The sequence below is a fragment of the Dysidea avara genome, chromosome 4 (genome assembly GCF_963678975.1).
Source record: "Dysidea avara chromosome 4, odDysAvar1.4, whole genome shotgun sequence".
NCBI classification, from domain to species: domain Eukaryota; kingdom Metazoa; phylum Porifera; class Demospongiae; order Dictyoceratida; family Dysideidae; genus Dysidea; species Dysidea avara.
Window position 1 is genome coordinate 33290615 of NC_089275.1, and position 26704 is coordinate 33317318.

Here is a 26704-nt window from a genome sequence, read left to right on the forward strand (position 1 = left end):
CATCCTGCTCAAAATTAGCAAGAACCTTGCCGTAAAATTCTATGAAAGATAAATTTCTATATGAATCAAAAATACGTATAGTAGCTACAGGTAGCTATAGCCTAATTATCAACATGGCAACACAAACTCACAAATATACGTAGTTGACCTTTGCCCATCGCGGCCAGATACCACATACTGTACATAACATGTTTATACGTTAACCACTGTATAACAATATGGCGTTAACATGGCCTGCAAATGCCAGTTGTTATCTCTGCATTCATACACGAACCACATTCAGGCTGTTTTTGTACCTCTAAGGTATGTACTTCAAAGGGCTTCAGACCTTCTAACCACATTCAGGCTGTTTTTGTACCACTAAGGTATACACTTCAAAGGGCTGAAGGTCTGAAGCCCTTTGAAGTGCATACCTTAGTAGTACAAAAACACCCTGAATGTGGTTTGTGTATGAATGCAGAGATAACAACTGGCATTTGCAGCACAAACAAACAAGTGGTATAACACTTGTTTGTTTGTGTTTATTCATCTATGTTTAAAATTTGCTCTCAATCCCCTCATGCAGCTTGTTGTGTACTGAGTTTTGCCAAATTTTATGCAATGAGATTGTGTACTATAGTAGCATATAATTTATAAAACTATACACAGAGCTTAAAATTTTATATGTATATAGTTTAAAATTTTATAGTTTTGTCAGCATACAGTAACCACATTGAATGTGATCACATGTTGTTGACTAAATTCAAATTATACTTTTAAACTGATTGATTGATTTTTAGTTTAACCTCATGGTACGTAGTTGGCAAAAAACATACTTCCCTACACTGTTAAAAATAAAAAGAGTAACCACCACTCTGAGAGTTCCCAGTGTAGGGAGGATTTAACACCCCATGCAGAGTAACCAACACTCTGAAGAGAATAACCATTACTCTGAAGAGTAAGTGACACCACCTTCAGAGTATGTGTTACTCCCCAGTTACTCCTTTGGAGTAATGGTTACTCTCCAGGGGTGTTAAATCCTCCCTACACTGGGAACTCCTTGAGAGTTGTGGTTACTCTTCATTTTAACAGTGTACCACAGCATACACACACAACAACAAGCATGCACAGTACAAACCAACCAATAGATACATACATACAATAATATGAAATAACTATTACACAAACCCATGCTGAAAACAAGAATTGTCCTGTGATTGATTGCATGAAACATTCATCATGGCAAAGGCTCACATTATATGCAATTTTAATGCATAGCGCTGTAGCAATGGTTGATTACAGTATAGTAGGAGGCTTTGGCAGTACAAAACTTTGATGAAATTCAATTGGTGAAAAACTTTGTGGCTAATTGCCATGTTTCGTCACATGTCACTATACACATTTACTAATAAATTTGAATGACATCTGGGAATATACTTTTGCAGAAAAAAAAATTGTAAATCAAAGAATGATTCATCAAATTTGCCAATGTTTTATACTGCCAAAGCTTTTAAAATGGAAGCTCTTCATAATGTACAGATGAATGTAGTATTAACCTATTATGTAGCTACACACGCATGTACATGCAACTGTAATACAGTTAGCTCACTCTTTGTATGCACATGTACACATCCCTCTATACTGTGAATTAGATCAGTCCTTAAGATAATGAACTATGCAGAACTAAGCTCTTCAAGTGAAATCAGTGTAGAAGAAGGTAAAACTAACAGTGGTTTGTGAAGCAAAGTGTACAGTATAGTACTGTTACTGTAGTGTTATGCATGTAGCCGTACACTTATAAAAATGAATGCGAAAGCATGTGATCATTTGAAGACATCAAATCATATTATGGATACCTAGTAGTCATAAAACTTAAGTATGTAGTTCTATCACCTCCTGTAACTCAGTGTAAGTACTGCACACGAAATTCCTATCAATGTAGATTTGTACAGTGGAAATAAAATGTAACCAAACGTTCGTAGGACTTGATCTTATGTATCTATATACATAAGTGAACTGTAGGCTGCATGTATACAGGTTGTGTTAAGTCCTTAACTCACGGAAGGAAGTACACAAATTTTTGAAATTTGACTATTAGTATTATTGCTCTACTAGCAAAAGTATTTCATTCATTCAAATGTCTGACACTTTATTAATGATCAGTAAAAATGTTCATCATGCATTTCCTATGGGGAAGCCATGAAATACACAGCCTGTGACCCTTTTTGAAATTGTTTTGAGGCCAAACCATACATGTCTGCTCTTGCCACCTTTACTGTCATCATCAATCTTCTGGTTAGCTGAAATGTCTCTTTTCTCTTGAGAAAAAGGCCACTTTCATAATCAGTTCAACATATGCAACACTATAGCATAGCTGTAACTAGTGTATGATTGATTAACATTGTATAAATAAATGCTATTGTTGATAGCCATAGTGAGTAAAATGTAAAGGAGAAGTTTGGTGTAAAATTCCTGCCACTACTCTCTGCTTTCAAATGATTGCTACTGTCTTTAGCTGGTTGTTGTAGCTTGAAGGCTGGTGTTACTAGTTGCAGCTTTTTTGGTGTTACTGCTACTGCTTGTAGTATACTACTGTTGATCTCCTGCTTGCTGGTGTGTAGTGCTGTTTGAAGGCTGCTGCTGCTGCTGCTGCTTGCTGCTGCTGCTTGCTGCTGCTGCTTGCTACTGCTGCTACTGCTGTTGCTTGCTGCTGCTGCTTGCTACTGCTGCTACTGCTGCTTGCTGCTGCTGCTTGCTGCTGCTGCTGCTTGCTGCTGCTGCTTGCTGCTGCTGCTTGCTGCTGCTGCTTGCTGCTGCTGCTTGCTGCTGCTGCTTGCTGCTGCTGCTTGCTGCTGCTGCTTGCTGCTGCTGCTTGCTGCTGCTGCTTGCTGCTGCTGCTTGCTGCTGCTGCTTGCTGCTGCTGCTTGCTGCTTGCTGCTTGCTGCTGCTGCTTGCTGCTGCTGCTGCTGCTGCTGCTGCTGCTGCTGTTAGTTGCAACTTTGTTGCTGCTACTGCTGCTTTTAGCTGGCTGCTTTTAGCTGGCTGCTTTTAGCTGGCTGCTTTTAGCTGGCTGTTTTTAGCTGGCTGTTTTTAGCTGGCTGCTTTTAGCTGGCTGCTTTTAGCTGGCTGCTTTTAGCTGGCTGCTTTTAGTTGGCTGCTTTTAGCTGGCTGCTTTTAGCTGGCTGCTTGCAACTCATTGCTGCTTGCTACAGCTACTGTATTTATGGTTTCTGACTGCTAGTGTTTATTGCTGCTGTTGCCATTTGTAATTTGCTTTTGTTGCTTGCAGTTAGTTGCTACTGCTTGCAGCAGATCTGTTAATTTCAGCTTATTGTAATTGTTGTGACTGCAGTTGCATGCAGCAGACTATTGTACTTGTTAAACCATTTGCTGTTACTGGCAGCTTGTTGTTGCTACAAACTGCAGCAGCTAGCTTAAGTAGCAACCAACTGCAGTAGCAGCAGCAAGCTACATACAGTAGCAGCAAGCTACAAGCTGCAGCTACAAGCTGCAGCTACAAGTAGTCTGCTGCAAGCAGCAGCAGTAGCAACAAGTAGCAATCAACTACATGCAGCAGCCAGTTGCAAGCAACAATGGCCAGCTACAAACAGCAGCAGTAAGCAACAAGAAGCAGTGCCAAACAGGGCCGGAGCCCACGGTCAGGCATTGGATGGACCACTTTTCAGCTACTTGAATTTGTAAAAAGATCGAGATATTCTAATAGAGCAGTCATCAAAATATACTCTAATAGAACAGTCATTGTGACACTCAAATAAAGCATTCAGTATAGAATATAGCCACTGTTCTAATTACACTAGGCTGCTGTGTAAGCCATTACATCTCTGGTACGTATAATTGTCTTTAAATTACTCAAAGTTCCAGTGAGTCATCTGCACAAGGCACATTGTATTGGGCTAATCATACATGTCATGCATTAGCAGTTACAATCGTTTCTCAAAGAACTAAACTTTCACTTGGAGAATTTTTGTATCACGAAAATAAATTTAGCTACTAACTAGATATAAAACTGAATTAATTGATACACTGTAACACAAAACTACCATCATGGATCCCATTGATGTTGAAAAGACTTTGCATGTAAAACAACCTCCAGATGTCATTTCAGAGTATCTATTTTCAAAAATTTTCCTGCGGGAGCATGCCCCCAGACCCCCCCCCCCCCCCCCCCCCAGCTTGACATGCTATGTGTGCTTAGTACATGCAGTTGAGTATCACATGAAAGTATGTAATCTCTAATTTAATTTAAAGATCATAATAATTATTAGATCATTAAAAACTGCATAGTATGTATGATGGCTATGACCTCCATTGTAGTCCATGCATGGCCGGACCACTCAAAATCTCTGGGCTCCAGCCCTGTGTAGCTATAGCCAGTTAGCTACCTCATCCATATAGGAGCTATCACCATAGAGGAAGTTACCATAGTGACAGACTGTGTTGAGTTAGAGGGCATAGCTGGGATCAGATGGTTTGGACTCCTCTCCTCCCTCTTCTAAAACAAGTTGATGTTGTGCTACTTCTAAAATCCAGGTGTCATGCAGCTAGCTAACTCATCTGGAATTAACCAACTATGTATTACTACTGTATTAAGTTGTGTAATATGCATAATTAATTTATTGTGATTCTTGGATTTTGTAATTCATGAAATTTTTGTACTTCTTCAATTATGTTGCTATGTACTGCTAAGGAAGCGCTTGTTAAACAAACCACTTTAAACAACTTATACACAGGAGTGTTTTCTAAACTGTTTCATAGTTTGACTATCGTGTTTTTTCCCACAAATTCTCCCGACAAAGCTACAGTAGTAATTCTACACACTCAGGATGATGGTAATAATCACTTTAATCAAACAATACATACTAGTAATATTATTCACCAATATATAACAAGAAGCACTTCCCATGAAGTTGCATAATATTATATGTTTGTATATTGTAGTTTGCAAGGGAGGATCATCTAAGTGTCACTCTGTACTGTGTCTTCCATGCGGTACCTGTATGAATCATACAATATGATTATGCAGATATTTGGGCAAATACACAGTATACTTGGGCAAATATAGTACAGATATTCAAAACAGCTATGTTAGGAATGCTACAACAATAGCGCCACATAATTGATCACATGCATGCATGACATTGTAAATCACTAAAACACTAGCCAGACCAATCCTACCAGTTTGTTCTGGCTACAACTAGAAATAAATCACAGGGCCATTTTTTGCAGATACTTTGAGTCACCAAGAATTGAAGCAAGAGATGAACGCTCCCAGCAAGAAGACTGGGACTAGTACAACATAATCCTTAAAGCAGCTATTTGTGTCATGCTATATTAACCTCTCAACACACTCCCTCTTGCTGTATTTTCCATAGCTACACACACAGGGTGCTATAACTATAGTGAATGATTTATTCTTTTAAGTACTGAAATTGTTTTTTTGATTCTTCAAATTGTAGGAAGATATTCTTCAATTGCTGAACTGAACTAGTGGAAGATTTTTATGTAACAAATGGTACCACTAAACTCAGTGCTTTGTAATTTAAGTATGCACACACTGACACACCCTAATGTGTTCACATTGTAATTCTGCCATAAAATACATAACTTAGCTACACTGTTATGTCGGATTTTCTTGTAGCTAGTACGAGAGTATAGTTTATATTCTGTTGTAAGTTTTTCTTTATTATTGCAGATAAAATAATATACTTACCATAGAAAGACACTCTTAATAGATGGTAAGGTTAGCTTTCTAGTCATTGATTATTTACTGAATAATCTGGGAATTTTAACTTACAGTAATATAACCTCTGTGGAATAAAAAGCAAATATTATATTTATATATATCAAAAACAGCCAAAGTTGGGAAAAGAGGGCATTACCATCAAGAACCAAGGTGAAAAAAGTTGTTAGCTGCAATGATTTTAATGCCAATCATTTTTCACTCACCACACAAAAGTATTGGCATTGCAGCCATTTCTTAGCCACTACATTAATATCACAACTTTTTCCCTTGCCTTTTTCAGGGCCACACCCTTTTATTACAGCTTGTCTGTTTTTTTTATAATAGTTGAATTGGTATAAGACCAAGCAAACTTGCATATTTCTCATCCACAAACATTAATATTGGAATTAGGGATTAAATGTACACTAGTATATCTTTAGGTGATCCTTGTTTATTTCTTTGATCCCTAGTCAAATTTAAAATTCCTTGGAAACGTTAGTTTACTTTCCATTAACAGTATTATGACTTTTAAACATATGTATTTGCATTAGAAGTTGCTCCAGGCTTACTGTCTTGGTCTGATCGTCTGAATGCATGCCCCAATTATCAATTAGTGAACAGTAATGAAGTGGCAATTTATATGCTTCATTTTCAGCTATGTTCATCCCACATTACACAGTGTTGCAAATGATGGGAAGCCATCAAATGGCATTACCATGAATCAACATCTTGCACTGTCAGCGAAACTGGGACACAAAGGAGGACACAGGTAAGTCCATGAAGCATGAATTGACTATACATACTGCAATATGACAAAAAGCACTTGTTGATGTGACATTAAATAGTATACAAACCAATCCCGTAGCCTTAACTGTTATCAAGTTACACTTGTCTGAAGACATCAGGCAGGCAGGCAGTAGAAAATTCCACTGAATTAAATTTGTAGTAACCTATTGAAAGCATCTCAGGTTGTATTGAAAGTACGTTTAGGCTTGATTACACTTAACCAATACTGCCAAAGCACCATGAAGGTATTATGAGACTGGTATCTGGTCAGTATTTTTTAGTGAGAAAGTGCAAACCTCCATGATCCCTGATATACAGCATAGTACGTATTATACTACCATAATTTACTAATTTTGTATGCAAAATTTGTACGAAAATTTCTTACACAAAAATTTTTACATGCATCAAACTAGATCAGTCATTCATGTAAGTCATATAAAAATATTTTTTCAAGAAAAAATTTATCATGAAATTCATATGCATGAAATTTTTTTGCGCGAAAATACAACAAATTATGGTATAATGATAAGATTTGGCACAATCTATTGCAAATGTTTTAGGTAGTACTGAGGACACTTTTGCACTTGGTTATACCTACATAGCTAACCAATACATGGTATAGGGTGCAGCAGTTGCACATAGACAATATTATATTTGTGAATTTGAAACCACTCACTTATTCAGTCTTCTACCAAGAAATGAACAAATTCTATTCATCAGGTTAACATTTGGGCACATTTATATTGGATAATGCACTGTTCTGTAATTATTAAAAACATAAAAGATTCTCAGAAACATAAAACATCTACACTGTTGAAAGTGCATGGTAAGGTATGTTGAATCCATTATCTTTGACCAACATTTTGCATTGTACAATTCACATACATGCTATGGGCTCTTTTTTTACTGTATGACAATAATACTTTAGCATATACCAGTACTCCTTTTATTTATATTACTGTTAACCAATAAGGATAGCTATAATATGTTAAATAAATAGATACTGCACAGCCAATACATGTATGTAATTGAGCAATCTGAATTAATGTTACGCACTGTAGCTACATACATAGCAGTTTTATGTAGATTTGTTTTCTGCAATTATATTATTATTGGTAAACAATCATGATTTCTATTAAACTTTTCATTGATGTTGTTTGGTAGTAAAAAATTTAAGGTTACCATTTCCATAAACAGCACATCATTTACTGTAAGCATCATACAGTATGGTAGTACTGTATATTATGGATCATGGAGTTTTGGGATTTCTTGCCTTTCAAAATTGCCTAAAAAACAGCATTTTTCATTCAGAATATTTTGGTTAAGCATAGCCAAACCCTAAAAAGTCCTCAAATCATTTCCATGGAATTTTAAAGACATACTAATTAGCTAACCTACTCAAGGCATAAGCATAATTTATTATTTCACATTTTTCTGTTGATGAAACAGGTTTTGTATACTAGTGGACGTTTTTTAGCTAACTATTTCCTACATAATTATATGGTAGCTATAGGTTATATAGGATTCATAACGCTGAAGATACTTGCTGAATCAAGTGCTGATTGCATCAGGGATGGATCCAGGGATTGGCAAGGGAATGCACCTTAGTAGGTGCTGTGCTTCCTAGAAGCTATAGATATTTTACATGTTTTAGAACAGAACTTTTTGGTGTAGAGTAGTTTTATCTAATAAGTCCTGCTTTCTAAGTGGTCTACATTGATCAAGAGCTGTATGTAGGGATCAGTGATGAGCCAAAAGTAAATCGTCAGTAACATACAAACAACCAAGTGAATTTGGAAGAAACATTCTAGCAGGCTATGTAGCAAAAGTGTGTCATGGGTTGATGCTGCAGATGCAAGTTTTCATACTCAGTCTGTGGAGGATTCTTAATAGTGTTATATACAATGACTGAGTGTTTGACTTGACTGCTCTATTAGAGTATCTCAATCTTTTGTATAGAATATTTTTGGAGGGGGACATGTCCTCTTTGGATCTGCCACTGCGTGTATTCAGACAAGACACATGCAATACAATGGCTGTTCTATTAGAGTCAACATTTGTATAAAGGTAGTTATGACGTTTGGACCACAAAATTTATAAGTAGATATACCACTTCGACACCTCAGATCAAAGGAAACCACAGGGTTATAAATCACATATTGCCTTGACCACAGGGTGATATCTAGATATCGCCCTGATCACAATTACCTTTGATGCTGAGGTAGTTACAAAGCATCAGTTCCCTTTGATTATTTATATAGAGCTGCTTAAAGTTTTGCATTGTGGGTTTGAATTAAAGCTGCTTAAAGTTTTGCATTATGGGTTTGAGTTAGACATATTTTAGTTAGGGGCATTGCTGTGAAGCAAAAAAGAATTGAGTGAGTCAGCATTGCATAGTTCAGTTACTAAGCATCACTAAAATCATTTTTGCAATGTGGGATTGTTTTTCTACAGAATACATTTCAACTGAATGAAAAGATGCCTCAAACATTCCCAACCTATATGTCTAAGTGTATATTTTAGTACCTTAGGTTACTTTATTCATCCACAAAGTGGTTATTTGGTTTAAATATTATTGGTATCATTACAATCAGTGAAACCCACAATCATTTCTTTTTTGTGTCCACAATTTAAACCCACAATCGATGTTTGCAAACCTCTGTATGTGGTGAATGCAGGTTTGTCTTCTATTACGCGAGCATACCGGAGTGGTATATATTACTTATACCATGGCCACTCGGCATTTGCCTGATATGTATGCCTGTGCCCTTGGGCTTGGGCATATATATCAGGCAAATCCCTCGTGGCCATGGTATAAATATTAATTATAGCCCACAAATCTTGGGTTGTGGGTTCCTACCAATCTTGTCTAAATCTGATGGTCTAGTGGCATCTGCTTAACCTGTTTGAGGTGTTATAATATTAAGTATTTTTCAAGAACGACAGTTGAATGATGTCTCTGTGATAATGATGGTATACAAACCCTAACCCATTACATATTACATGGATGTGTACCTCTCTTTGCTAGCTCCTAGATTAGCCTCTAGAAAAGATATCAATGTTTTTGTTTTATCACTCCAGTATGTAACATTATACCTTTGCTTTATCTAGTATGTATAATCACTCCACTGCACACTGCTCCATGCACTTACTATTTCTCCACTACTTTTAGAAGTAGTGCTACGTATGATAATTATAATGTATATCTTCAAGCACTGTCAAATATCATTTTCACAAACTTAAATACAGCATTGTTTATTAATTTCAAAGGTAAACAGTGAGTTTAAAATAGAGTATGAAATTGAGACTTTTAAAATTCCATAATAGTCTACAGCTCTCTCAATGAAATTACACTTTAAATTAAATGCTGAAACTTTAGTATTCCCTCATCAAATATTATGTTATTAAATAATCTGTTGATACAATGAAATTACATTATTTGTATAAGGTAATGCCAACAAAATAATTACTTATTGTTGGAAAATAGCAATAAGTAATTGTAAGAGGAGTCATGGGCCCCCCACCTCCCTGTTGAGAAACAATATTTGAAAAAAAATCTCAGTGGAAAGTTACGGTAAAGATCAGGAGTGCTACACTGTAGGTTTAACATTTCCATGTTTTAGCAACAATTTTAAAGCAAAAATCCTATATGTAAAAGGTTTATCTGGTAGGATGGTCTCTAAAGCACAGTTTTTAACACACATAGGCAGAGAACAATCTTTATTCACAGCAGCAAACAGCAGCACAATTACAATCAAAAAGTCTGTTTTTATAGCCCAAAATTACATCATAATTACATTACATCATAATTAAAGTAATTGTAAGGTCTCTGATTCACATCATCCCCCCTTTGAATGAGCTCGACCCAAGCATTTTCTTTTAGCCTCCCGGCTTCTCAAGGAGTAGGGACATGTATCTTGGTCCTGATGATTAGTCTGTTGATCATCTATCACATTAGATCCTGAATGGTCTGATGTTTCAACACTGTCTTGTGTCTCTGCCTGTAAGGATTGATTATAATCACTTGTCTCAGTCGACTTGTGCATGTCTGCTTGTATAGCAGCCAAATGGTTGAGGACATGCTTGGGTGGCCTGCCAGACCTAGTTCTTTTATTGCCATACCAGTAGAATCCAACTGGGAATGATGGTGGGCAATGTTGAATTCTTGACTGGCGTACCTGAATCTGTTAGTCTTCAGGAAAATAGATCTTTGTCACTACAACATCTGGATCACTAAGGGATACTATCCGATAGGGTCCGTGCCAAGGTTGAGACAACTTCCTATTCTTTCCAGTCTCTTCTTGTGAGAAGTAAACTAGTACCCAGTCTCCAATCTTGAACTTAGTTGTTGTTGCTGACTTGTCATACTGGTACTTGTATTGTCTTTGAGCTTTTTTACTAGTTTGCTCTGCTAAACGTCTCGCTGATGAAAGGGACAAGACTACTTGCTCTCTGTAATCATTGATGTTAACAGTAGTTTTAGGTGACTTGGTTGATAGCAAGGCTGCTTCTGTTGGTGACCGACAATCGAAGCCAAACAGCAAAAAAGAAGGTTTTTCGCCTGTTGAACTGTGGGGTGTGTTTCGATAAGCCCACAAAACACCACTGATGTACTGGTCCCACTGCAATCCAAACCTTGCTGCTTGTTTCCTTAGCATCATCTTAAGAGTCCTGTTGAACCTCTCAACTGCTCCATTACATTGGGGATGACTTGCAGTAGTATTCAATTTGCTAATTCTCAACATCTTACAAATGTCCTTCATCAAAAATGATAAGAGGTTAGTACCCCTGTCCGATAGCAATGCCTCAGGAACCCCAAAGGTAGGTATAACTTCTTCTACCAACAACTGAGCTATTCGAATTGCTTTTTGGTCTGGTGTGGGGAAAACCATCGGCCATTTTGTAAACAAATCTTGAAATACAATCACATAGCGGTTACCTCTGGAAGTAATGGGTAATTCCATTATGTCTATCCCGACTATTTGAAAAGGACGCTCAGTAAAAATCGAATATAGTGGTGGCTTTTGTCGTCTCCCTGTACCTTGCACAATGGCACATTGAGAGCAATTGTTAGCATACTCTAAAGCATCAGAATACATTCGTGGCCACTACCAAGGTTTTGTAAAGCTTAGGACCTGAGAAATGACCTGCCAGCCGTCCATCATGATATTCCTGCATTATTCTTTGACGCATTTGCTGTGGTACCGCAACTCTTGAGGTCTCCGTTTGTTTGGGACCTACATAATAAAGTATATCATTGACAATGGCATACATAACAGATTCAGTTACAACTTTCTTGGCTAACTTGGTGTCTTCTGGTAGTACCCCTTCTTTAAGATAACGAATTATTAGCTGAAGTTCAGGATCCTTAAACTGTTCATCAGAAATTTCATCATTACAGCAATCAGTTGCTCTAGGCTCTTCTTGTAACAAAGTATCAATGGTATCTGATGCTTCACAGGAAATCTGTGCTATCTGAACCTCAGTATTGGAATCTTCATCAGAAGGAATAGTCATGACTGGCTGTCTAGAAAGACAGTCAGCATGCAGATTCATCTTACCAGAACGATGAACTATGTCGATCTGTTTAATGCCACTGCCATAAAGTTTACTCCACCACCTTGCATGTCTTCCAGTAAGATTTGGTGCTCCTAAAATGGCTTTAACTGCGGCATGATCAGAAATGATGGTAACACTGTGACCATAATGATAATATCTGAAATGTGTAACTGCCCACACAACAGCCAGAGTTTCCAAGTCTGTGACAGCATAGTTGGCTTCAGCATTAGAAATAGATCTGCTTGCATAAGCAATTGGATGAAGCTTCTGATCTACCTGATATTGAGACAACATTGCTCCCAGTCCAAGCTTACTTGCATCAGTTTCTAATGTGAAGTCCCTATTAAAGTTAGGATAAGCAAGTAGAGGTGATGTTGATAATTTGTCTCTTAATGTATCAAAGGCAATCTCACATTCTGCTGACCAATTGAACACTGCTCCTTTCCTAGTAAGGGCATGCAATGGATGTGCCAACTTGGCATACCCTGGAATGAACCTACGATAATATGATGTCAAACCCAAGAATTGATGCAACTGCCTCAAGTTATAAGGTTGTGGAAAACTCCTTACAGCCTGCAAATTACGATTATTTGGTTGGAGTCCATGTGGTGTTACGATGTGGCCTAGATACTCCACTTCTTCACATACATTTACTTGGATTAAGCTTTAATCCTGCTCTTCTAATTCGGTCAAAAACTGCTCTAAGATGTTCAGTGTGGTCTTGTAAAGTCTCTGAAAATACTATCACATCATCCAGGTATACAGATACAAAATCATTTCCAGATTAAGTCTGTAATCCAGTTAAAACTCGCTGCATCAACCTTTGGAATACAGCTGGGGCATTGGTTACTCCAAATGGCATGACTCTAAACTGATACAAGCCCTGGTGAGTAATAAAAGCTGTTTTCTCCTGGCTATCAGCACTGACCCTAATTTGCCAGTATCCTGATTTTATATCAAGTGTACTGAAGAACTTTGACTTCCCAAGTTGATCTAACAAGTCATTTATCCTGGGGAGTGGAAACAGATCAGGCTTTGTTACTGAATTCAAAGCTCTGTAATCCACACAGAATCTCAGTGTTCCGTCCTTTTTCCTTACTAATACAACAGGACTCGCCCAAGGACTTTCTGATGGCTTAACCACATTGTTTCTTTACATCCTATCTAGTTGGCTGGTTATTTCCTGGCGAGCTGCAAATGGAATTCTTCTGGCAGCTTGTCTCTTTGGGCTTGCACTTCCAGTGTCAATGCTAAATTCCATCAAATCTGTTTCTCCTCTTTCATCATCACTTAGACTAAAAATATCATGATACTTTCCCAGTAACTCACTAATTAGCAATGATTCTTCCTCTGACAGTTGTCTCCTGGGTTGAATAAAGGTTTTCCTTAGCTGTTGTTGTCGCCACTGTTTGTGCTCAACAGAACAATCAGTGTCATTTGACAGAGTTACCATCCAAAGCTTCAACTGTTCTGGAAGTTGTCCCTGTGCTGTCTCATGATTACTTGGGTTCTCTCTCCTTACAACTACCTCATGTTCATCAGTTGAGCTCTGATATGAGCAGGAAATATCTGCCTCGGAAGAAATTATCTGATCTAACAATTCATTCTTTCCATCAGTCACCTCTGGCTCCACCTCACTTGCACCTGCAAGCTCCATACCACTCTTCAGTTGATATGTTGATTTACTGTTGTTAGAAACCATAATGCCATCTTGATCAACCATCACTAATGAGTCATCAACTTGTAGACAATCATCAAGGGATTTGTCTGCCTCTACCAAAACAGATGATCCTCTTATATCCTTAACCTTCACTGGTACAACTGCTGAGTGATATGCAGGTAAACGTATAGTTCTAATTAAACTCACCACTGCAGTCTGAGTAACCTTGACTCCCTTGCTTGACACATTTAGAGAAACTTGTTCATCACCACCAAACTGTCTGCTAGCCTCACCTGATAGTGCAATGTTAACAGTGGTAGTATCAGAATTATTTCCATCCAAGGCTGATACTTGGTGATTGGCCAATTCACTGCCACTTTGATCACCCACTGATGCTCCACTATTACAAGATATAGGCCCCTTTGGCTGCATAGCACAACTCACATCAACAACCGGCTGACTTTTATCAACAAACTTTACACTGGGATGGTAGCTTACTATTCCTAACATGTGACACACTTCCTCTGACAATAATAACTGATCTGGTGCAATTAGCTTGATGTAAACAGTAGCATTAATTACCTTCTCACCAAAACTGATCTTCATATTCAATTGTCCATCTAAAGATATCGGCTTCTGATCATAAGTACAAGCTTTAACTTGCTCTGCAGCCTTGAGATTGTGTACATTGAGATCAGACTTTGAAACTATGCTGTAGAATGCATCTCCTCTCAAAATTGTGATATCAGATCCAGTATCAATAATACCGGTTATAGGAACACCCTCTATATTGACTTGCACACAACGGGAACCACTCTTAATATTGCTGTGAGAATTATCTCTGATCACATAATTGGTACCTGGTCCAGTAGTCTTAGAAGGAGTCTTAGTTTGTGTTAACTTACCACCTGCACTCTCTGTTTTTGATTTCTGACATTGGCGAGCCAAGTGATTTGGGCTATCACATATGTAGCATCTAAGCTGTTTCTGCTTCTGTTGTATCCCCTCCTTCTCTAACTTATTTCCTGGTTTCCTATATGTTGTACGCCAATTTTGTGATGGTGAATAAGACTTGGTAGGGAAATTGGTCTGAGGTTTCCCAGCTTTCATTAAGTACTGCTGTTTCTTCTTGAGCTCATTTAATCTTCTTTCCTCTCGCTTAGTTGCTAAGCACAACTCTTTGTAATTCCGAGCACCAGAAACAGTAGGTGACTCCATCAAACTGTACAGTAACCCTTCTTGTAGTTGACCATAAAGAAGCATTTCTCTGGTCTCATTGGATAGCCGTTCATGGCCGAACCCAATCTGGAATGTTTGCTCTAATCGACCTATAAAGTCTGAAACAGATTCATCAGGTAGTTGTGAAATATGACGAAAGTTAAGAGCTGCTAAGGTCTGGTTACCTGGATCTAACCTTTCCTTCAGTGCCTTAGTAGCAGCCTGGTATGATTTCTTATCTTCTGATTACAGTAGCTTCCATTCTTGTGCTGCTCTTCCTCTCAAGTAGCCAGCTAGCTGCATTAAGGACTCTTCAGGTGTCCATTCATTCCATCTGGATGCCCTCTCTAAGGTCAGTAGCCAGTCATCAAAAGTTATCCTCACATCTTCACAGTGATAGGATCTACCGGTGGTGCCTTACCTCGACAAGGAGCACAAGCCTGACTTTCAGTAGTCAACTTGCTACCACTAGCTATTCCAGTAGAACTTATTGGTCTGCTAACATAAAGGACATCAGATAACGATGTACTCAAATTGGTTACCTGTTGGCTAGATTGACACTTAATTGGCACATTAGCTCTTCCTGAATGCCTCTGATCTATTGGTGGTATATGGCTAGTCATCAATGGTTGAGTTGTGCTTGTCATTGTTGACAACAACTGATCTCTGTCTCCTTGAAAAGGGTTGCTAGTTGTGATCACACCTTGTAAAAGTAAAATATCAGGTGATGTTGTTGTAGACAGATGTTCCAAAGGTGAGAAATCAGCTGTTGTTGTTGTTGGTCTTGTAGGCACAAACACATGACCTCTAGTATGGTCTGACAATGTTGAAGCCCTTAAAATGGGAAGGTGAGAACATGAAATATCAGGCCTTTCCTGATAACCTTCTCTGAATGCACCACTGCTCTCAGTGCTCTTTATGTTTAATTTTGTCACTTCACTTGAGAGCTCTGTCTTTCCCAAGTTTGACAACTTCAATCTGGCTAGCTCTAGCTCCCTCATTTGCAACTGTTCCCTGACTAGTCGCATCTCTCTGTCTCTCTCTGTTACAGCATTGTCATACTCTATCAGCTGCTTACAGTTTTCCTGCCAGAGTTCCAATACATGTTCATTGGCCTTACTGAGGTCAGCCTTCAATCGAGCTACTTCATCCTTGGTTGACTCTAACTCTACTTTTAGAGCCACATTCCCTTCCTCCAAACCTTGTAATAAGTGGCGTAACTGAGTAAGTTCGATACTTAAGTCCATGTCTTCCTCACTCCAGTTTTCCTCACTAGGAGTAGGTGACTTACTTACCATCCTAGACAATGGTGGAATGACCAGGAATATTCCATCCATATCCCTCAATGACAGTTCCTCTCCTTGCTCAGTCACTGAAACAATTACTTGAACACACTTAGGATCATGAAACATGTCCACTAGTTTGCCATTAATCATTACCTCCAAGTCACCCTTGGTGGCTGCTGTAGGCAAGCCAAGGCCACTTGCCAGCTGCTGCATATGTCTCACTGTAAGCCTTTTTGAGCCCAAAGGGAAGGCTTCTCCTTCCACCACACTAGTTAAGGAGTATATTTGTCCACTAACAGTTCTACTATACTGTTCAGTAAAATGCTTGGACTACACAGTGTTTCCTAAAACTGCTTATATCCTACCCTTCTACAAGTTACAGTATACCTCACTGTTAACTCTATGACCTTTCTTCCTCTCCCCCTTGAAAAGTTCCAGTCCTGCTGACTAAGAAGCTCCTTGGTAGCAGGATCTCGGTAGGACCTCCACTGTAAAAGGTTCCCCTGGTAGGATGGTCTCTAAAGCACAGTTTTTAACACACATAGGCAGAGAACAATCTTTATTCACAGCAGCAAACAGCAGCACAATTACAATCAAAAAGTCTGTTTTTATAGCCCAAAATTACATCATAATTACATTACATCATAATTAAAGTAATTGTAAGGTCTCTGATTCACATATAGTTTCTGGGGGCTGCACCCTGAAATCCCCCCCTCCTGAAATTCAGCTTTATAGCACCACTAGCTAGCTTCAACCAGTTATCCAACCTGTGTCCCTTGTATATGTCAGATCAAGAATCACCACTAAAAATAGCACTAAGTAAATAATGAGTATTCTTACTTACACCATACATGCTGCACAGTTTAATAATGTGTAAATGGTTGGAATTTTTGTATATAAAGTTCATGTATCATCAACTATATAAATCTTCCATACTTATGGCCTAAAGGCCATTATTAGTCCAGGCCCACAAGTGGTTCCTGGAACTCACAATAGTTAAATGCCACTTCAAGGATCCTGTTCCGAGTCTTCAAGCTGAAACTTTTTGGTATTTCACTGATGACTGTTTCATCCATCTTATTAGTGTGACAACACTCTTGTTTAGTTTCCTTCTAATCACTCCATCACACGTGTAGGTGCTAATATGATACATTATGATAATCAGGGGCGTAGCCAGGGGGGGTTCAAAGGGTTCGGACGAACCCCCTTTTCAGAGTTAAGTTTTTAAAATCGTGATACTGGTTAACTAGAACTGAATTAACTTACACAAATCCACTGAAATGGGTAGCTACAGGTCTTCAGGCAGAGGAATTCAAGTACCTCTACTCGCTATTGCGAATGAATTTATAAGAATACACATGTTTACACGTGTACACGGCCCCAGACCCCCGCTGTGGAGATTCTATACTTAGGGCAGAACCCCCCTTTTGGAAATCCTGCCTACGCCCCTGATAATACTGAAATGAAGTGCAGCCATAGCAACCAATACATTAACAGCCATGGTACTAGTGGTGTCCTGAAGGTACAGTGTACAATCCATAAAGGTTGAGCATGTAAGCCAGTTCATGGTAGTTTCTGGTTTTGTTTTTATAAGGACCTACAACTCCTTGTACAGTTGTTATAAGGCTGAGTAATAGCATACCAATTGTAAGGTTCAGGTTTCTGTCTAATGATGAATTGCAAAGAATACAACTCTAATTAACAACTGTGCTCCTGTCCAGTAATGATACTGACATTTGTATGGGCCTTGGTAAGCATCTATTAGTGGTCTAAATTTAGTTACAATATTAAAATGGGACATGGTTTTTGTGATTAGTAAGGTGGCATTAAATGGCACCAGCATGAGGAAGTGATATGCACATTATAAACATTATAGTGAATTTCACCCCAAATAGTGGTAGAGTAGCATCTATTGACCACACCAGTGTAGTATGTTTACTGGGTAGATGAGTTATTGTGGAATATGAGAACAAGACACTGGATACAATGCGTAGCACTTTAGTATATGAAAAGAGAAAGAGAGTAGCCAGTAACGGTAATGAGCAGTGAGCCTCTGTACTTTGTGTGAGTATCTGCTTGTTATAATGAGTGATGTAGCAATGAATATGGAAATGATAATTGTAGCCACATCTTAGCATAGTCATCCATACCATTATAGAAACATGTTTGTACACCAAGGTCGAGGTTAACAAGTGAGATAAAGGTGTATGCAGGTACATACCCATCAAGATGAAGAAAGAACACTGGAGTGTTGATACTAATAATGTTGGCATATAGTATAAATGCATTTATGGTACCATCTGTTACTGTGAGGTTGAGGAGAAATAATACCAGTACTAACACAGGCCTGCTATTGCAATTGGTACAGTCAATGCCAAGTAGATATTGGAGCAGCACTTACAAAACAGGGACCCAAACACAGTGCTGAAGCCATGTTGGCAGTGCCCACACAAAACACCAGATCTGTTAAACTGACACTGTGAGTGAGGAGTGGAGAAGCTAAGATCACAGATTATACTCCGTACCCTATATACTATGGTTATAGTTAGCTATTTACATAAGAGTGCATAGATTCGAAACTGCAAAGCTTCTTAGACATCGCAAAGCTTCTTTGCAAATGCTGTCAGATTAAATGTATGGGCAAAGCAATGTGATGCATTCGCCAAAATATTATTCGGCAATTTCTGTCAATAATCAATTCGCCAAAATTTTCTTCCGCCAAAATTTTCCGCTATACGGTATTGTATTTTTCACTTTGGTGTGGTCTTGCAGTGTCTTGGGCGATATTTATTTGCTCATTGTACCAGTGACTGCTGAAATGTTTTTTTTTTGAGAAGGTGTGCCGCCTTGACTCACCAAGGGTCTCAAGTTGGCATAAGACTAGGCTGGCATGCCCAGTGCAGGACAATCTTCGAGAAAAGTTCCCCTGTTTGTGCCAAGTCATTAGATGTTTTGCTTAATGAGATGGATTTGCCACCAAGTAGTCATAAATATGCTACAGAAATCAATGAAGACGAGTACAATCAAGAATTTCCCCAGTCAATAACTAGGATCAAGATGGAAAATGAACTTGTTGGATATGTGGCAATAATTCCGCTTTATCCGAAACGCAAGACAAATGTGGTTATTCCAATACCATTCATTCTGGATACAGGGGCACCAGGAGTGATTTACTTGGGCAAAAAGGTATTTAATATGCTAGACACAATGAAGTGTATTGGGCATGGTAAATATTTTAGCAAAATGACTGGGGAGATACGCTGGTTGGACAGAGCACTTGCGTACCCTATAGTTGAATCCCTACCTGCATGGAAAATGGACAAGGATAATGGTGATATCAGGACAAATTTACTGGGTATAGAGGCAATAGATGACCTAGAAATGATGGCATTCAGAAAAAAGTAAAAATTAAACTGGAATATAGCTAACTGCATATTGATACATTAGGGTTGGCAATGAAAAATCAACCTCCGTAGTTTCTCCCCCAACTCTGGGTGATCAATCCTACCCAAGTCTACATCAAAACGGTGGGGTAATAATATTGTGATTCCCCTTGCTGTTTCTGTAGCACGCATTTTAATTTTTCCTGATTTTTCAGGTTTTTTAATAAAAAATGGGCAGCAGCATCAGCGATACTGTTTAGCACGCTTCAATGTTTCCATGAATGGTACAATACGTGGTGATCATCATACTATTGAAAACGGATGCGTAGTCTTGGGGATATGGAAGGTGCGAGTTTCTAAATTATAACATGAGCAAGAGCGTCAGCTTGCGTTGACATGTAAACACTGTAAAGCTCCTTTAAATAAGGTCCGAAAAAGGTGTCTGTGAGTTAGTAAAACAATCTTGGACTTCGTTACGTTAGTTTCAGTGGGTTGATTTTTCATTGCAGACCTGTCAAACAACGTTTTAGTGAAAATTGAAGTACAGTGAATCAACTTTTAAGTGAGTTTATTTTGTAGAGCATATCACCCAATAACCCAAAAAAAGTACTGAACAACATTCTAGATGTTCCTGCCTATTTTTATGAATATGAGCCGAAATCCATCAAAATTTATGACACAGCTATATCCCAAACAGAAGGCATTTGGTCTCTACCATACCCACCATTTAAAACTAGACCAATGGTAGGCTCCTTCCCCTAAGTAACAAGTTAATCCAAAGGGGGTCAATTTTTTCATTGCCAACCCTAAATATATTGTTATTACAATGTTTCACTTATTTTCTTGGCTATGTAAATATATGTATTATATTACTTTAAAAAGATGTGCAATTACATGTATTGTATTACTTGGATATGTAAATAATAATATTATAATACAACATGTATTGCCGTATAGTGGGTTTTTCTTGCAATGAGTTGAATCTTGCATTTAAGGTATTTAGCAACATTAAAATTTGCCACAAAATTATATTCCTGGAGTTGTTTTTTTTTTTACAGAGGTTTTAAGTGTGTGTAAAACCATTAATATTCCTAATAAATCAGGTGTTTGGTTGTTATTTATAACAGCTGGAACAGCCGTTTGTTCCCTATAAAATGCTTGTTTCTTCACTAGACACCATTATACTTATAGCTCACCTACTATCATGCAGGAAAACGAAGTGACCTACACAAAAAAAAACATGCTCCATGTTTAGCTAATTTAAGCCATTACATTATGCTCTGTTTGTTTCAAAATATCTGTTTGTGAATGCCACTATAATGTAGTCAGCATCTAGATTACATTTTCTCCAAGGTAGCCTTATCCCTTGGTAGCCTGCATGTGGGAAGGCTGACAAAACTTCAGTGGAAGCATTAGCATGTAAAGTACTTTCTAATTTACATGTAAACAAGCAAAATCTTTACAGACCCAAAGAGGGGTGAAGTAATTGTGAAGTACTGTAGAGGTGAATTTGTGGATGGATACTAGCTCGTGATTTTTTGACGATGCTGCTGTTGGTGAGCTGTTGCACCGTGATCAGCAACACAGTTCACGTTTAATATTGTAGAACATGGGCTCTGATAGCCTGTAGCTGAAGGTCACCACTAGCTTTTTAGACATAATCTATTAGACATAATCTTGTTAATAATGGTAGTGTGTATACCAGCTGCAGGCTTAGTTACTGCGTGGATGTAGATTATATGGATGATTTATCAGACCATGTAGGCTAAAACTAAGTCTGATAGTAAGCTACAATTTGGACATAAGACAAGTAAACACCTACAATAACAGCTGAAACTACACACATGTACAATTTGATGAATATAAACAGGAAGTAGCATGGCTACCACTTACTAAATTAAAGCATGTAGCCATACACATGCATTAACCACTAATCATAAATTTAATAAATTGACCACATGCAACAGTTCATCAAGGATGTTGTACAAAGGCATAGTTGTACTTTCTGGTGTTTAGGCCTCACATATCTGTTTGCCTACAATTCCATATAAGTTTGTATATAAATGCCTCGAATTGGTACCCTTTGGTCAATCATGAATTTCTCCAAATCACAAACATATATGCTACAACTACAACTGAAGTTGCATGGGTCTTGCAGAACTTCCACATACTCTCCCTAGGACTGCAACTATGAGTGTGAAGATTTACAGTATGATTATACAACAGTTCAGAAACTCTTCAACTCCCCTGCCCAATTACCATAGATTACAACTACAAAGTGTGGTTGATGTATGGAAAGTGCAAAGGTCAGCATGTGACATTCCTATTGTGCTTTGGAATAAGTAGCCCATGACCAGTAAACACTATGAAAAGCCAATCAAGTGTTATTTGTATACACCATCAATTGATACAGTGTGTCAACTTTCAAGTGATATTAAATACTTGACTTACAATGACTTGTCAAAACTTCACATGTTGACCTGTGCCATTTACAATGACTTGTCCTAGCTAAACTTTACTTGTTGACTTGCACCAGTATGACTTTTCCTAGCTAACACCACTACCTGTTGAGCAGTGCCATTGTTTCTAGTAGGACAAGTCACTAACTTACAATGAGTTGTTCTTACTAAATTTTGCATATAAAAACAAAATGTCTTTCCTCAGTTTACAGGTGCTGTGTAGCCAAAACCCCAGTCAGTTCTCTACCACTCTGACAGTGCTTTGTCATGGATAATGATTGTAGTTATAGGGAAATTGACCAGCTGGCGGTCCTTCCAACTGTATTCTATAATGTGCAGAAATGACATGTAAAATAGATACATCATATATATATAGCACTTACTTATTGTGCAATGATGTACACTACACTGGTATGTAGTTTCACTGTGCATTGATCAAAATCTTCATCGCTCAGACACAAGTGGATTGTTTAACTTTCACAGTCAGCTGCACAATAAAGTCATCCCACAGCCTAATAGTATGACATAGTGAGCTGTTAATAGTTTGCAGTTTTGGCATACAGAAACAATAAATGGTACTAAAACATAGTGGTTCCTGTAATTACATTAAGAGGTGTCACGATGATTTACACTTCAGGTGTTACAGTTCAGGGAGTGTCACGATGATTTCTTTATGAAGTCAGTCTGTCATGATTTCAGAACAAGTGAATCAAGTGCATGACCTATCTGAAGCGGCTCTTATCTATTAGAAATTTATATAGCGCCTCAGGTCTAGCATCAGCATTTGCACGAAAGTGTCTAGCCAAGCACCTCATGCCCTCCTTTCTTTTGTGAAGATGATTTTACAGCCCGATACTGTTTGTAGCACAGACTTTTGTAAAACAGCTCAGAAGAGCACATCAATATCAAGTGTCTCCATCGTGTCAAGTGTCTCGATGCCCATTGTCTACAGCCTGTCGAGGATCACCAGCCTGTTGAATGTCTCTATTCTGTCTAATATCAAAGTCTGTCAAAAGTCACTAGTCTGTCAAGTGTCACCAGTGTGTCCAGTGTCACTAGTCTGTCGAGTGTCATCAGTGTGTCCAGTGTGTCCAGTGTGTCCAGTGTCACTAGTCTGTCGAGTGTCACCAGTGTGTCGGACATTACCAGTCTGTCAAATGTCACTAACCAGTCAGATATCATCAGCAATGCCTTCAGCCCATTGAGTCCATCAAGACCTTTGAGTGTCACCAGTCCTTCTAGCTGGTTGAGTGTCTCAAGTCAATCAAGTGTCTCCAGTCCATTGAGCATGTTAAGTGTCTCCGGTTTGTCAAGTTCCTCCAGTTACCTGCCAAGTGACTCCTGTTCATCAAGTGGTTTGGACAATCCATCCTTGCCACTGATTGTTCCTAGATCAACAGCACACAGTGATACTATGCCTGCTCTGAACCCCACCAAACGGTGGGGTGTAGGTTTTTTGAAAATCGCCTTATTATGCTTGCATAATGCTTGATGCTTTTGCTAGCCTATTATACTCGAGCTTATGCCGGCATAATTGGTGCAAGCCTAGTAGTATGTAGCAGTAACAATGACAATAGTAGCAGTAAACATGTCATGTTGATCTCAAACCAACAGGATGTACCTATGCATGGAGGCAGTATTTAACAAACATCTACCCATGTCAACCACAACTATGCAAATGCACACAAGCACACATAATTTATGTCTCTGTGTAATCTAAAAAAATATGTAGCTATGTACATACTGAATTATATAGCAACAAATTTGGTACAGTAACATGTAAACCTGATGTATGTACAGTAAGATTGGCAATATTCATAAATATTATGTACAGTACTAAGATACAAATTCCATACTTTGATTTACAACATATAAACACTCATGCACCTTCTGTTATTGGCCTGATTTGATATTGACACAAGTTCAGTTCACCAACAGGTATTCATATTGGAAATAAACATACGGTTTTATATATAATACTTGTAGAGGCCATAGTAGGTGTATGTGTTGTTATTCCATACAAATATGTATAGGGTGCCTCAATTACACAAGACGATAATAAATATACTGTATGTGAATTTGAAACCACTCAATTATTCAGACTTCTACCAAGAGCTAAGTAGTCAATATAACAGCATAATTTATTGATATGTATAATGTACTTATACAGTAGTTATTGAAAAAATAAGTACATTCTTAGAAAAATAACATCTATGCACTGTGCTGAAAGTGGTAAGTTTGAATTCATTTTGTATTTATATACTTAACAAGTACATGTAATTTAATAATAATCATCAACTTTTATTTTCATTGCTCTTGTTCAATAAACAAGTAATGAGTTATACGTAGTTGCTTAATACCACATGGACATTGTAACTACAACCTCAACTAATGTTACAGAAAACTAATAATAGTATATTTTGTGAGGATAAAATATATCAACAACTGATTACATACAGCTGGTATGTAATCAGTTGAAGATAGCCTAATGCAAACACAACAAAATACCATGATTCTAAGATACTGATGTATGAGTATAAAAGCCACATAGTAAACAATCAGATGTTAAATATATACATTGCTGGTTATGTGGACTATCTCACTGTTTGTTTTCTATAAGCCAGTAAACAGTCATGATTCTAAGTCATTACTGTTACAAGTTAATAAGTTGTAAGACCTTTACCATATTTATACACGTCATGTACCCACTTACAATGTGGCAAAAATTAAATGTGTAGTACTATGCTGTGGTATGACTGCTCAATATAATTATTATGGGACTAAGCATTATAATGTATGTATTATGTATGGTATTCAGCTGTAAAGTTGTTTTGCATCATGTAATGCATATACAGTGTAGTCACACAGTACTGTAACATGTGAGTCCTTGGCCTCTTCAGAAGGAGGACATGGAAGGAGCCAGTATCTGCTTAGAAGACTATCCCATTGTGGGTCTGAGTCCACATGTTTTCATTTTTGTGTCAGCAGACTCAACACATGACCTATGGTGATTGCATCATTCACACAATGATAGCTGCTGTATTGAAAATATTGTTCACACTCTTTTTTGACATTTTTGCAGGTATCATACTAATACATTGCAGTGCTGTTTAGAGAATATTTGGCTAACATACGGTGCAAGTTACATCAGCATTTGATATTTCTGGTAGCTAAGCATGACTGGACTGACACCCTATCAAAATTTTATTGATACTACACAATTATGTGATGCAAATTACATTTCCTGCAGAACGGATTAACAAAATCCTTTTTTACAGGAAAAATGCAATAAAAGTGATTAAAAAGTATTCCAGAAACCAGTCTGAATTTTAAAGAATTTCAACTTAGGATACTGATCATGCTTCATATAGTTTGCCACTTTAACCAGGAGTGACAAAAATTTATAACTAGCTGCATATAAACATAATTATTAAAATAGCTAACTGCTAACAGGTGTTCATGATTGCCTGCATGCTATGCCTTGATGCACTATACATAAATTACATATTCAAAACAATGTCACTTTTAAATTGTACCATATACTATCAGCAGGTGCATAGGGAAGTGATTTCCAAGGGTTTCAGAAAATCTTCCATTGAAATTTAGATTCCTAAGGTTTCTACAAAAGCTACTGAGCTAATTCACTAAGTTTGGAAATACAAGAGTGAATGAGTAACAGTATACAGTACAGCACAAGTACCATAAAACTTACGTTCATCTCTCAGGAAAGAAACTAAGAGGAGACATGAATCCTCTTGAAAGCTTTTAAGATTGTGATATATATTCTAATAGAGCAGTTACCTATACTAGCTCAAATGAAGTAGAAAAGTAGAGCATTCATTGAGTATTGACAGGTTTTAATGTGATAAGGAACTTTATAGCTGGAAATGACAAAGTTTTGGTTTTTTTATGAAGGAAGGAATATTTCTAGAGTAGGAATTATACATTATAAAATTAATGTGGATGATGCAAAACTGAATATGAGCTTATGAGCTTCTACTGCTAGGCAGCAGTTTTTTAGTCATGTATGGGAATAGATAGATAGACAGATAGATACACCTCCTGTGTTTATATCATGTACTTGGGTGTACAAGGCAATAAAATGTAGCAAAATAATTCTTTGACTGTCTCAAGTCATTCCATTTATCTTACTGGATTCATCTCTGTATGTGTAGCACCAATAGCTAACTACATAGCTCTGTCCCGGGGGGGATGTGAAATAACGTACAATTAACCATCACACTTACTCATCCATTAAGTTACAGCAATCTGTTGAGTTTTGGACCATTAAATTATTCAAGATCTCTCAGTAACTTGGAGTTGTTCTCTACTGCTGGTAACTTCATGTTTCTGTTGTAAACCCCCTGTAAAAATTCTGGCTACATCCCTGTATACCACCCACTATGTGCAGGTGTCTTAGGTTAACAATATTAATCCAACAACTGAATGTGTTACTGTATAATACTCTCAATAGCAGCTTGACGTATTATATTGAAATACGTCAAGCGATTAGCCAATAGAATTAGTATTACACTTGTTTGTCAAGGTCCCATGACAAAAATCTATAATACTAATTTGATTGGCTAAAATAGTGTGGTGTGTTTATATTAGAAGTAAATGTCCGATTTAAC

The 26704-nt window shown here is 37.7% G+C and overlaps 3 protein-coding genes across 4 annotated transcripts in view; 1 reads left to right on the forward strand and 2 right to left on the reverse strand.

Annotated features, from left to right (window-relative positions):
• LOC136254748 (uncharacterized) overlaps positions 1-26704 on the forward strand; it is a 304047-nt gene that overhangs the window by 98913 nt on the left and 178430 nt on the right. The window lies entirely within an intron of this gene.
• Positions 11597-14990, reverse strand: LOC136253772 (uncharacterized). Its single transcript, XM_066046430.1, has 3 exons — positions 13225-14990; positions 12889-13077; positions 11597-12563 (listed from the first exon to the last, which is right to left on the reverse strand). Exons 1-3 carry the CDS (start codon positions 14988-14990, stop codon positions 11597-11599), a joined length of 2922 nt encoding a protein of 973 aa, XP_065902502.1.
• Positions 15361-16449, reverse strand: LOC136254572 (uncharacterized). The gene is made up of 2 exons (XM_066047320.1): positions 15488-16449; positions 15361-15440 (listed from the first exon to the last, which is right to left on the reverse strand). Exons 1-2 carry the CDS (start codon positions 16442-16444, stop codon positions 15414-15416), a joined length of 984 nt encoding a protein of 327 aa, XP_065903392.1. The 5' UTR covers positions 16445-16449; the 3' UTR covers positions 15361-15413.